This window comes from Myxocyprinus asiaticus, chromosome 4, assembly GCF_019703515.2.
Source record: "Myxocyprinus asiaticus isolate MX2 ecotype Aquarium Trade chromosome 4, UBuf_Myxa_2, whole genome shotgun sequence".
Lineage (NCBI taxonomy): Eukaryota > Metazoa > Chordata > Actinopteri > Cypriniformes > Catostomidae > Myxocyprinus > Myxocyprinus asiaticus.
Window position 1 is genome coordinate 22242068 of NC_059347.1, and position 14842 is coordinate 22256909.

Sequence of the window (14842 nt, forward strand, 5' to 3'; positions counted from 1 at the left end):
TTGGACGGCTATTTTACCACTGAGAAAGCTGATCTTCAGAAAGCTGACAGCATCTCTGCTTGGGAGTGGCAACAGGTGATGCACACGCTCCGGCTCTCTTTGTCTGTCTGTCTGTCTCTCTCTCTCTCTCTCTCACACACACACACACACACACACACACATATCCATACTTGTTTATCCAATAACTTGTTAGAAACAGCCGTGATACCAAATATTGGTTTGAACCAGCAACGACAGATTCTGATCCGTTGCGTAATATAGTAGTTCCATGCACAAATGCATTTTTATGACCTTACTCAGTTTTTCCTAATTTTTTTTTAATTTACTTGTTCACTGAACTGTTGTATTTAAGCAATATCACACTCGGAATCGTGCTATATGGCCCTAAATCAGCACTGCTGTGATTGCCTGCGGCCGAATCTCAGCAGTGCTGATGTAGGGCCATATCGCACTCTTGCTTGTGTGATATTGCTTAAATATATATATATATATATATATATATATATATATATATATATATATATATATATATATATACTGAACCTAGAGTGGTTTACTGATTTATAAAATTGAGCCACCATATTCAGTATACAGTATATATTTATATATATATATACACACACACACACACACACACAGTGGATATAAAAAGTCTACACATCCCTGTTAAAACAGCAGGTTTTGTGATGTAAAAAATTAAACAAAGATAAATCGTACCAGACTTTTTGCACCTTTAATGTAAAAATTACAACCTATGCAATGCCACTGAAAACCAAAGTGACACATTTCAGAGAAAAAATAAATAAAAACAAAAAACTTTATTGTGGCTGTATTCAGAATCAACCAATCATCAAGCTCATGTGAAATAGTACACACCTGTCTTCACCTGAAGTGACTCTGATTAACTCCAAATAAATCTCAGCTCTTCTTGTAGTATTTTTCTGACATCTCCTTGGTTGCATGCTACTACAAGAGCCACGAGCCACAAAGAGCTTACAAATCATCAACGGGATCTCATTGTTGAAAGGTATCCCTCAGGTGAGTGCTACAAAAAAAATTCCAAGGCATTAGATATACCATGGAACACAGTGAAGACAGTGGAGAAAGTATGGCACAACAGTGACATTATCAAGAACAGGATGTCCCTCCAAAATTGATGAGAAGACAAAGAGAAAACTGGTCAGGGATGCTGTCAAGAGGCCTACAGCAACATTAAAGAAGCTGCAGCTCTTTCTGGCAAGTACTGGTTGCTCCCTACATGTGACAACTATCTCTCGTATTCTTCATCTGTCTGGGCTATGGGGCAGGGTGGCAAGACCAAGCCTTTTCTGATGAGAAAAAAAATAAAATATCCAAGCCTGGCAAAAACATATATCCAGTCTCCCAAAACCACGTGGAAAAATGTGTTATGGTCTGATGAGACCAAGATTGAACTTTCTGCCCAAAATTGTAAAAGGTATGTTTGGTGCAAAAACAACACAGCACATCATCAAAAGAACACCATACCCATGGTGAAGCATGGTGGCAGCATGGTACTTTGGGGCTGCTTTTCTTCAGCTGGAACTGGGGCTTTAGTGAAGGTGGAGGGAATCATGAATAGCTCCAAGTACTAGTCAATTTTGGCACAGAACCTTCTAGCGTCTGCTAGAAAGTTGAAAATGAAGAGATCTTTCACCTTTCAGCAAGACAATGATCCAAAGCACACATCCAAATCAACAAAAGAATGGCTTCAGCAAAAAAAGATTAATGTTTTGGAATGGCCCAGCCAGAGCCCAGGCCTGAATCCAATAGAAAATCTGTGGGGGGACCTGAAGAGTGCCGTACACATGATGCCCTCGCAATTTGACAGATCTGGAACATTTTTGCAAAGAAGAGTGGGAAAATATTCCCAAGTCAAGATGTGCCAAGCTAATAGACTCCTATCCAAACAGCCTGAGTGCTGTAATAAAATCAAAGGGTGCTTCAACTAAGTATTAGTTCAGGGATGTGTACACTTATGCAGTTAGGTTATTCAGTTTTTTGTGTTTTTTTTTTTCTCTCTCTCTCTCTCTCTCTGAAATGTGTCACTTTGGTTTTCAGTGGCATTGCATAGGTTGCAATTTTTACATTAAAGGTGCAAAAATTCTGATATGATTTATCTTTGTTTAATTTTTTACATCACAAAACCTGCTGTTTTAACAGGGGTGTGTAGACTTTTTATATCCACTGTGTGTGTGTGTGTGTATATATATATATATATATATATATATATATATAAAAAAATCACATTAAATTGTACAGCTCAAGCATGTACCTCTCCTTTAAGCCTTTCAATCTCTGTGTCTTGGTCTTCCAGTTGTGTGTGGAGCTGATTGGCAGCAACCTTCTCTGTCTCCACAATCTGCACCAGGTGGATGTACTTCTGCATGAGAACCTCACGTTCGATGATGATGTCAGAGTAGCTGGTATGAAAACAACAGAGTTAAGGGCCGTTCAGAAGAACACGTACTTGCATTAAAAAAGCTAGATGCAGTGTAACGAATATAACAGAAGGCAGGTGTCTCGAGACACGTTTTTAAAGGTTGAAGTTTTTTAAACTAGACACCGTGTCTAAAAAATGCAGCGCTACTGCATGAGATGCTGAAAAAAACATTGAGGCGTGGTGCAATGGTCAAAGACATCCATCTAGCACATTCAAAGTGCATACATCTATCTACTTAGAAAACTGAAATATAGTGCAGTCAGAAACAAACACTATTTATGTGTGAAAGGGCCCTTATAAAGACATCTCAGAATGTTTTTGCCAAAAGTGGTCTTTTTATAGTCTATGAAATGTAGAAAAGTACAAATTTATGTGTGCCTTGGTTTACCAGCCCTGTTAAAATGTCATCCTTATGTTATATCTTTCCTTATGTAATGTCTTTATTTTCATCAATTTAATTTAATCTGCTCCATCTCGCTTTCAAAGGTATAACAGTATCTTTGTTAGGCGGGGGTTTTGGAAAGAGGGAGCATGTCTAATTCAGAGGCTAAGTCTAGTGGACATTCCAGAATGGCTAACATCGTTTACAGTACTTTTATGGCAACAATTTCACTTAAGTTTTCAATTTTATTTGAGTGAAATTTTCAACAGTACCATCTTGACTCCAAGCAAGACTGAATGTACATAACTCACATAACAATACCATGATCATTCTGAACATTGTGGCACACGTTGTCTCTTCGTATTGTCCATGCTCTATTTCCAATTACGTTTAAAAGAACAATGTCGGCCTGATTGACTGCAGCCCAATGTGGCCTGTCCAGATGTTCACAGGCACATCTGCTCATGGGTAACACAATAATCCTGTAGATTCAGCCTTTCTCCCGAGTGACGCAATACAAATCTATGCTGAAGCCTGAGTATAAATCTGCATAAAGAGTATAAATCTCTGGAGTGCCGTAAATCTCAAATGCTTTGTGTCTACAGAATATAATGTGTCTTTAAGTTGATAACATCAACAACACAGCATTTTCATAACATCATAAAATCATATTTTACTTTTTGATGTATTTCTCTAAACAAAATATCAAAACCAAAATTTTATTCTTTTTGTGAAAGTTAAACTGATCAGACTTAAAAAGCATTAGCTTTTTTGTTAACAGTGATTGTATCAGATGTTTATACCATGATACTTTGACATACACTATAGTACTGAATAATTGCCATTTTCATTTAGTGCACCATGGTATGTACAGTGCATGGTATACCAAATTACTTCAAAAAATACCTTAGCACCATGGATCTTTTTTTTGTAAGTGTATATTCAAAATAGTCCTTCAGCTGGGAAGCAGCTAAAGTGAGAAATGAACTCTAGCCATTAGTAACAACAATGCACCATTACTGAAGTAACACACTGGATTACATTTTAAGGAACAGATGAAAGAAAATCTGGCATTGTAAGTTCAGTTAAACTATGTTAAGCCATGTTAAAATAAGCTAATCTAAGATACTGTGTGCTAAGCTAAGTTAAATTAAGAAAACTTAACTTAATTTAAGTTCTTTGTAAGAGGACACAGATGTGAAAAATGATGAATGAAACTAAAGCCAAGGGCACACTACACGACTTGCAGTCAACGCTCTGCGACTCACAGTCTTGATTTTCACCATTCTGGTGCATACACTACAGGACTGATTGGAAACTGGATGTATCAACTACATGACTATTCGTCCGCAACTGAGACCCTGTGTACACTTGGCAGGGCCACTGATAAGAGGGGACAACTGGACCTTTTTTCCCAGGTCCGGGCTTGAGGGGGGCCCACAGAAAGGCTGTTCCATATTGTAGAGTGCATCTAAATGCATTCAGAGGGAGCCGCATATATAAACATGGAGACAGTGAGCAACAGCAAGAGCATTCAGCGGGAGATGCAAATATAAACACGAAGAAAGTGCGCAACAGCGAAAGCCACCAGAGTAATACATGTTGATGGAACAACTGTCCATTTGGGTGATCCAATCACAAGTGTACAAGCGAGAAACATCACCGTTAAACCTGGTAGTCTCTTTCGAACACTTGTGTTCTGATTTTGATGGGAGAGTCTTTGATTTCTGATTGACTGAGGACATACATCAATCATTACATCCGTGTATTACTGAATGATAATAAAGCATAAAAATTATTTTAAAAAAGTCAAAGAAGAGAAAGCACTAAAAACCAGTGCACAGTTTCTCTTAATTATAAACAAATATATGACGTTTAGAGCAGAATTATTTTAGTGCAGTAACTAATGTTCATGCTTTTCATTTCTGTGTCCCTTATGTTGATATCAGACACATTGAAAAATTTCGTAAATTTCTTGTATATGTATTCACTTTTTTTAAAATTTCAGTGCATATTTTCCCCCTTTAAATCAGCATGTAACCGGCAAAGTTTAAACTCTTGTTTTATTAGGTGGCACTCCGCTGCTGTCACATTACAACAAGCCCAGTGTCTGAGTGTGTTTGAAATAGACAAATCTCGGAACAGTTTGGACTCCATTACAGCTGTTTTTAATATCGTCCTTTTCAAAAGATCGACCAAAACGCATCTTAAAATTAACGTAATTCACTCACAAACTCGTGCAGTTTATTCTTGATAAGATGCCAACAAACATGAAAAAATGACTCGCACCCATTTTTGCATTTATTTGCACCATTTGCGGGGGCGGGGGGGGCTTCTGAAAATAATAAAGACACAAAGTAGGGGAATGTGGGGAATGTTTAATTTTATTTTCAATTTATTTTTTGTCTCCTGCTACCCAATACCTTGCTCTGCTCTTTCAAAAACGAACAGCTCACACCCATTTTTGTTTTGCGCTCATTTGGAAAGGAAAAAAAAAAACAGCTGAAAATAATAAAGATGCCGGTAGGTAGATGTGGGTGATGTTTTATTTTACATTCTAATATTTTTTTTTCTCCTGCTTCCCAACACCTTGCTCTCCTCTTTCGCTCTTTCTATATTTCATTGGCTGTGGCTCATTGTGGGTCTCTTGCTTGTCAAGAGAGTGCGCACACCTGACAACAAGACATCTAGATATATAGCTGGTTTGAAATCTGTCGTAGTGTCTGCGACTAGTCTCGGCATGTCACACTACAGGACCATTCGTCATGATTCGTGATATCTGAGACTTCTAACCATCAAAGGAGACGAGCTTAAGTCGTGTAGTGTCCACTAAGCTTAAGATGTGAAAATGCTAAGTGCATTTTTTTTTTCAAATTCACATATGTAGTGAGTTATTTTATATATTTGAAATGAAAAACTATAAATAGCTGATTAGAAATCTAAATATATGATAAAATTATATCACCTTGGAAGCAACAGTGTTTCAACAGTCTAAAATCTCAGCTTAACATTCAGTCTTGCATTTAGGCAGATCTGTGATACAACAAATAAAGCAGTTCAAGCTTCCTTTAGAGTTTATGCTGATCTTTTGGAGTATAAAACATGACTGCTAAGTTTTATCTTAGGCTGGATGTTTGAGCACCAGGGAGAGAGAAGAAACAGTGCTGTCAAACTCAGTGTAGCTTATTTGTTGCTGTTCTGCTTTACAGTGACAGGGATAAATGCACAATGCGCTTGACTTAACCCGCTTGGATATGTCTCTCTCTGATTATGATGATTTTATTCATTCAGCCTGAGAGTAAAGCTTCTTTAGTGCTGCTAAATGTTCTCCTTGACTGAGCAGGACACAAAAAAACAAATACACACACCATCACACACACAGGAGTACCTGGCCTGCTGGATAGCCTCCACCCATTCATCACATTCCGCCTCCTCCTCTGTCCGCAGTTCCAGAGGCTTTTGTCCATCATGGCCGAAGACAATGAGGAAATAGTGCTGCAGAAGCAGACACAACATGAGAAGTTACCAGACTTGTAAACCTGTGCATGTGTGTTAAATGCAAACAGTAATAATAATAAAAAAAAGATATATATATATATATATATATATATATATATATATATATATACACACACACTACCGGTCAAAAGTTTTGAAACACTTACTCATTATTATAATTTTTTTTTTTTTTTTTTTTTTTTTTTTTCACATTTTAGAATAAAAGTAAAGTCATCAAAACTATGGAATAACTTAAATGGAAATATGGGAATTATATTGTGACTAAAAAAAATCCAAAATAAATCAAAACTGTTTATATTTTAGCATCTTCAAAGTAGTCACCCTTTGCCTAGAATTTGCAGAAATGTGCTCTTGACATTTTCTCAAACAACTTCTTGAGGTATCACCCTGAGATGCTTTTTAAACAGTATTGAAGGAATTCCCATCTATGTTGGGCACTTATTGGCTGCTTTTCTTTATTATTTGGTCCAAGTCATCAATTTCAAAAACTTTTTTTTTTTTTAAATTACATTTTAGTTTCATAATGAAATAATTAATATGGTGGCACAATTATATTTTTGTCTACAAAATTAATTTCAAACATTTAAGCATACGCCTTCAGATCAAAAGATTTTTAAGATCATGAGAAACATTTCAGTCAAGTGTTTCAAAACTTTTGACCAGTAGTGTGTATGTGTGTGTGTGTATATATATATATATATATATATATGTGTGTGTGTGTGTGTGTGTGTGTGTGTGTGCACGTGTTAGAACAATTTCTTTGTTTCCATCCATTAAACTGCTGAATTTAACAATTTAAACCTGCCTCTGATGGTCTTGGCTGGTCTGGTTTGCTGGTTTTAGATGGGTTATGGGCACTTGGTTTGACTTGAAGTAACCAGTTGAAGACCAGCTTAACCACCTGAAGACCAGTGTGGCCAGTTAGGGAGACCAGCTAGACCAGCTTTATTTTTTTTTTGTTTGTTTGTTTGGTTTTTTTTCAGTAGGGACAGTAATTTCTGGCATTTCATGTTGATTTCAGGCATTTTCAAAGTTGCATCCCATTAAAAAAAAAAAATAAAAATAATTGTTTTTTTTTTTAAATTCAGTTATTAAATTCAAAGGTGTTGTAAAAAGTGCCTTAGAGAACTTTTTAAGAACTTTTCACTACAGTTTGTAACATTGGCATCACTTTGATTTTAATGAAAAATTGAAGGCAGTAATTAAACCTAGGTTAGCCATTTTGGTGGATTACATTTTTTGCAGTGTACTGAACTTCATTATGTAATCTAACATATGAAAAATAAAACTGTGCAGTGCTGGATATGTTGAGAAAACAACCTGAAGCACATTATCACAACCACCACATGAGGCCTGCATTGATACAAACATATTTGTTTCAGAGCACCTGTGCTGTGTGACCTTACGAGCCCTTAGAAACATCAAACTTACTGGCAGCACACAGATGTTGACAAGCTCTGTGAAATAAAACAGGGAAGGGGTTATGAGAGGCTGAGCACTATGCATGAGAAGCTGAGAACTATGCAGTTTGAGGCCATCTGCAAGGCAAATAAACACAGGCAGCCGATTTACAGCAGGTGTGAGTGGAGTTGAATCAGCTATTGTCATAATGACCTGAGGGAACAGAGATGGTGGGAATTGGTTAGCATGTGTGCTTTCATAGACTTTGCCACATTCATATGAGGCTGCACAAAGGGCAGAATGTCATATACAACATTGGTTTGCATTCTGTTCAACTTATTCAACTTTGTCTCACATAATCATACTTTTTAACTAATTGGTTAAAGGTCTGGTCCAAATTGTAGCTTATTCTGACCAAAAACCATCGGTCAGTGAACCGACTGTGCCATCTGAGGCCAAGTCTACATTCAACTCAGAAAGACAGAATTTCCATTTTCCTACTTGGACAAATGCCTTGACTTTGCCGAGATGCGGGTGTATTACATGACACAAACATTGGGGCACTCATGGAGATGTTCACAGCTAATGATAAAAATAAAAAAAACTTTTGAGCAAAATGTTTCAATGAGTCAAAGGTCCTTCATTACATGATCTTTTCTAGAGCCCACTTCCAGACCTCAGATATTGTTGGCATTTATACTTCAGGAGGGGACTCAAATGAAAAAGTATCATCTTATAAGTACTTGGGTATCTAGGTGGACGATAGGCTCTCTTTCAGTGCATACTGAACACCTAGTGAAGAAGCTGAAGGTTAGGCTTGGTTTTTATTATCGAAATAGGGCCTGCCTTAATTTAGCAGCTAGGAAAAAGCTTGTACAGGCTACATTCTTCAGGGCATTTTTAGTGTAGATTATGGGGATATTATTTTTATGCATGCTGCTTCCTCAACACTTCGTCATTTAGACTCTGCGTATCATTGTTCTCTTCGTTTTATAAGCAATTCATTGTCACATCACATCATTGTGTACTTTATAATTTGGTCTCTTGGCCTTCATTAAGCTTAAGGAGACAGCATCACTGGTATTTTTTTTTATTTATAAAGCCATACAGGGAAAACTACCTGCTTATTTGTGCAAACTTTTGTCACTCATCAATAGCTGTTATGTCTCGTTCCTCTAGATGGCTACTCTACAGGGTACCAAGGATTTGCTCTCATCTTGGTAAAACAGCTTTTTCTTATTTTGCGCCTTGGTCATGGAATTCCCTCCAGAACGCATTACATCTTAATCACTTTGTTACCACGGGTGAATTCAAATCTTTGATAAAAAAATTGTATGACTGAAGAGTGCAATTGCTATGCTTAAGCTGGATTCTGTAATTGTCCATTGTTTTCATTAATGTGTCTTATTTTTGTCTTATGTCTGTTTTTGTTGTGTTGATCTTATAACGTTTTACCTTGTATGGTGTGCTTTCTTGGCCAGGTCTCCCTCGAAAAAGATTTTTAATCTCAAGGGACTTCTTGGTTAAATAAAGGTTAAATAAAAAAAAATAAATAAATAAATAAAAAAGACCGAAATCTCCAAAACGGTTGGTAAATATTACGATCAAAGAACATATTTAAAATCAGCATTTAAATCTGACAACAATCGTATCAAAAATTGTGCTTCTTTACCACAGATTACGCAAAAAAAAAAAAAAAAATTTCCCGGCTTGTGTAGCTAATGCGCAAGTGCGTTCTCGAGTTGATTAAAGGGTGATGTCTGTATCTAAATGGTGATTGGCATTTTTTCCTGTAAGGCGGGACTTCCTTTTCTACATCCGTTGGGGATTCCAATTTCTCCCATTCATTTTAAAATAAGTGGCCCGTATATGCTAAATCAGGGGTGACAAACAAACAGCCCACAGGCCAAATCCGGCCTGCCAAGGGGTCATCTCCAGCCTGCGGGATGATTTGTGGAAAAAATAAATAAGTAATGTTTGAAAACATTCAGTTGATTTAGCCTGTACTTTGGTAAGATGTATTCATACTATTATTTTATTAGCAACAGCAGAACAGATAAACATTTAAATGTGTGGTGTTGCATGTAGCTAGTTTGCATGATCAGTGGAATTTCTTTTAATTATGCGCGACATTCAGCGCTCGCAGAATTACACGTATCAGCGAACGCCACACATGTCTGAGGGTGACACAAGTTCCATGGCCACACATTCCCACAGTGAAGTTTATTTCACATAAATGAACCCACTGAACTATTATTCATTTTATTAAAGAGTGATTGGTTCTCTCTTTTTCTTGTAAATATTATTGCTTGATTCCCTTCAACTAATTGTGTGTATTTGTGATGTAACCTCTGGTTAATGAAATTAGTAAATTCTGTGTTTTTCCTTTTGTTCAGAGTTTAAAATTAGCACCCACCATCCCACCAAATGTGGATATTTTATGCGCAGTGGTGGGTTATTTCTGTGGCGGGTGACTTATAAAAATCTTGGAGTGACGTGACAAGAAATGCTGTCAGATACAAAGTTGGCGTTTGAAGAAACACACTTGATTACATTTTGAAGAACAGATGAAAGAAAAGCCGTTGATGTGTATCTGATTCGCCGTGTATTCAGAGGCACTCTGGCGCACATTAGCGCAGCACTTCTCATGGAACACGCAGAAAATACAGTAGTTTGCAACTGCAAGAACAGTGTCATCCATGACAATGCTGAAAATGATCTCAGACCATCTCAGGAGGTGCTCAAAATTTAGTTAGCTTGATTTCCCAGAGCAGTTCACGTTTACACTCATTGTGAATGCAACATTGCTTAATTCACAAAACATTTGTGGCTGAATACATAACTATACAAAGAAAATGACATGCAGCGACATTAATGAAATGTCATGTGTGTCATCATAATTCACTACAGCTTCAGAAGTGGTGTTTTATATACCTTTATGAATAACTAAAGGAGCTGGTAAAAAATCAATGCCCTGGTGAAATTGGGCATTCACAGCCACTCTGGCTGGTAGGCAAAAACATTTTTTGGTACTTTTACCCCAGTGTTAGCTACAAGCATCTTTCTATTTTCTTGCTCCAGTTTTCCTTTGCTCCACCGCTGATCTTCCAGCATCACTAAAGAAATTATATTTTACCCAAGTTATGAGATTGCAGTCTAAATTGAATGTGGTGTTATAAAAAAGCATGCACCGTGAAATAACAACAAAACAGCATGCCTTTCTATTGCGTTCGCTGACTGTACTCAACAGCAAACACAGTGATTGGTTTAGTCCGATTCATGACTAAATGACTCCTATGAGCCGGTACTTTTAAAACAGTGATTCACCAGCTCACAAGTTCTCGTTTTGAATCAGTTTGACAAATCCTTCAGTGAATGAACTTTCTGAATTACTTGGAGTGGCCGAATGAATATGTGATTTTCTGCAAGTTGCTCTCAGTCATGTCGAAATGTTTTGTGTACAAAGTTGATAAAATATGATAATATATGATACAATTTTGTTAAAGATAATTAATAATGTTAATGCATAATTTAAAAGTTATTTAAACAAAGTTAAAGAATTTATATATATATATATAAATTCTTTAACTTTGTTTAAATAACTTTTATGAGTATATATGTATGTGTATGTATATATATATATATATATATATATATATATATATATATATATACACATACATACATACATACATACATACACACACACATACACACACACACACACACACACACATACACACACAAAATATAATTTATAAGTATAAACTTCGGTCCACAAGCAATGTCGCTTGATCCAATCAGGCCCACGACCCAAAATGAGTTTGACACCCCTGTGCAAAATAGTCTCTGGTAATACATACTACAGTGTCAAAATAAGAGTTCCCCAAGAAATACTCAGTCTGAACCTGGTGTCCTCTGTAGGATCTCAAAGCCTGAAGAATCGTTAATTTCCACGCTCAGAGGCCCCTAGAAATTCCTCAAAAGCCATAAAGTAAGAAATTGACAAAATGGCTCCTTAAAGTCTGGCATGACCCAGCTAAATGAGATAAGGATGACCATCTGTGCAACTTAGTCATTTTGAGAAACAAGGACAGATCTGTCCAAACACACACTTGGAAAACCCCCACCATTGGAAAACACATTCTAAGAGAGAGTTAAAGAACTGTCGATAAGTTAAGATACTCTATTCTGGACAATAACCAATTTGACACACTTAAAATTAGACATTTTAATATGCTAAATCTCACCCAAACCAAAAAGAGTTTCACGTATTTTCATGTTTTGTGACTTACACGTGGAATATTCATGAAAGTATGTAAATATTTAGTATGTAAACGCTTGCTTGTTTACGCAGAGAATGTTGATGACAACGAATGTCATGTCTCTTGCATGTTTTCAAAATATAAAAGTTCGTGATTAAACATGCACTATAATGAGTGGGAAATTTGTACGAATTCTCCACACAAAGGATTATAAATCAACTTTGAAAAGGACAGACCAGTTGACCATGTGACTCTTTTGATTGGTTCAGGACACCTTTGGGGTGTGGCCAATCTCAACGCAAAACGCTGGTACCAAGGAAGAACTCTCCGTCTTCTCCAGCCGTCTTCTCTCTTCTTCTTGCTTCTTCACTTCCTCTGCAGCTCCTCATTCCTCTGCGCTCTTGCCCTCTTGGCTTGTAGCCTCCGTGCCATGTAGAGTCCAAGGAAACTCGGGACATGAAGTCCCGAGGAATCCTCTCACTTTCTGTTCTATGGTTCACACAAGTAACGAGAGTCGCGAGTCCTCCTTGTGGAAGGCCTCGCTTCAAAGCCCGCCTCATCATCCATCGACACAACAGACATCCACGATCTAACAGAGGTCCGAGACATCGACGGAACGAACTTTCTACAAAGAGCCAAGGAACCAGGCAATGCAAGGAGATGCAACGACAAGCAAGCACATCTCCAGACTTTTGCTGAAAGTGCTGGTGTATTATTTAAATACTTTGGGTAATCCGATTGCAAATCGTTCTTAAGGCATTGTCTATAGACTCCATAAAGTTCATTTTCTCTGTACTGATCATTTCATTCACATTGTCACTTCACTCGCCGACCTGTTTCATGTTTGTATGTGTTAGATTAGTTTTTATGTTTAGAATAGCAATAAAGTTTTTTGTATTCAAAGATAATTTAACTGTGGTATATTTTGATAAATAATCTTGTAACTTGATTTTAAAAGATCTTGCTTCAAAGCTCATACCTAAAATATGTGTGTGATATTATTTTCAATAAGACATGAGAATAATATTACTCCAATAAGTTAATTAATCCTAATTCCCTTATTAAAACTAATTCCTTACAATAGAAATTGTGAGCAGATACAACGAGACATATTACGATTTTAATGGTGGAGAGTTTTATTCAGAAAAATAATCTAATTATTTGTCATTTATCTTTCTTATAATGGTTGTCGAACGCGGCTAATTCCATTATAAATTTCCCTACATAATAATGACATAGAATGTGGACAGTTTAATTTAATTCCTAACACACATACTGTTCCTACACCTCCAAATTTCCTTTTCTTTCTGACAACAAAGCACTTGAATGTGACACTCATAATTACCTCTTCAGAAATGGGAATTAGGATAATCCCGATAGCACTTGAAGGCAGCATTAAGCCATTAACTGATTAGGCAGCAGGTAGCTGCCTTAGCTTTCTGATGCAGCCATTATGTGTATTGGTGAATTGTTAACTTTAAACAGTTCACTAACGTGAACTGTCTGAAAAAAATCAAATCACCTAACTGTTTTGGATTTTCTATTCCCGTGAGAGAGACAGGGAGAGGATGGCTCAGATGAAGGTTGATTGATTGCTGCCTAGGTTTGCTCAGCAGTGGCTGCAGCGTGCACAATACAGTTTGACAAAAAGCAATGTAGTGTTTTTTTCGTGTTACACGATTAATCGCTGGAAAATTAGCTTGTTACTGGAAATGCTACACTATTGTGAAAATAGTTTAACTATTGTCACTCTTCTGTAATTAAGTTAGTTGCTTGGCTCTTTGGGGCACCCCAGAGAATGCCGTTGCCCGAGGCAACTGCCTATATTGCCTGTGCCATGATAAAACCTACAGTACTGTGTAAAACACAGTAAATTATCTTTTCTGTTGATAACTGCACACTGGGGGAAAAAAAATGCTAGCACTGCATTTCTGTTTTTATATATTCTGAGCCTCAGACAACAGACCACTATATAGCTGGAGATATCAAGTAAGAAAATCCCACATCTGACACTGAATGGAATGCAGCATGTCGACTTTTGCTGCAGACTTGAACTTCGAATTTATTTACCTAGATGAGAGAAAACCTCAATTGGTTTTATATCTTAAACTGGTCTTTGTGTTATGCCTGGAATTGTGCAATCTTTTGATTTATTTTTTTACTTTGGATAGGGTAAAGGGCCCACTCATATTGAAACTATAGACAACAGCTTCATGGGACTTCTTCCTATGTACAGGGTCAGGCCTATATTTGTTTTCATGGGCAAATCTAAACAATAATATCCAAGCAGAAAAGCTACTAGCTACTTCTCTAGGTAGGTGAATGAACTATTACTGCAACCCTTAAAGGCTTGTAGAAACTTAAATGCTATTAAATACTATTACATAACAAAACATAACATAATACTATTACATAACATAACGGAGCAGACTGGTGCTGCTTCAAAGCCATAGGCCTAATTAATTAAATATCAGCTGCATTAAGCTTGCAGGGAGTCAAACTTTTCTTTGTGCAACACTATCCAAAGCTTGATGTAAAAACAAGAAGATCATCTCATTCTATAAGGTTTAGGCTTTTTCAAACATTCTGATCCGAGCAGACCTGCCATTACAAAGAAGCACTGTAGTGGTACCATGGTACAGTAATGGTGTCAAAAGAATACCATAGTACTTCCATGGTACATTTACTGGCATGGTGAATGTCCAAAACGCCATGGATTTTCCATGTTACCATGTCCAAAAAAAAAAAATAGTCCTATGGTACATTTTTATCTTTTCTTTTTTGTGTGAGTGTGAGCAGTACATTAGCTCTGGT

The 14842-nt window shown here is 36.8% G+C and overlaps 1 protein-coding gene across 2 annotated transcripts in view; it reads right to left on the bottom strand.

Moving 5' to 3' along the window:
* The window catches only part of LOC127436449 (ras-specific guanine nucleotide-releasing factor 2), a 126098-nt gene that overhangs the window by 73611 nt on the left and 37645 nt on the right, over positions 1 to 14842 (bottom strand). For both annotated transcript variants that reach the window (XM_051690620.1, XM_051690612.1), the window contains exons 2-3: positions 6232 to 6338; positions 2294 to 2441 (exon numbers count right to left, since the gene is read on the bottom strand). In XM_051690620.1, coding sequence (XP_051546580.1) covers positions 2294 to 2441; positions 6232 to 6338 — 255 coding nt within the window. The remainder of the gene's footprint in view (positions 1 to 2293; positions 2442 to 6231; positions 6339 to 14842) is intronic.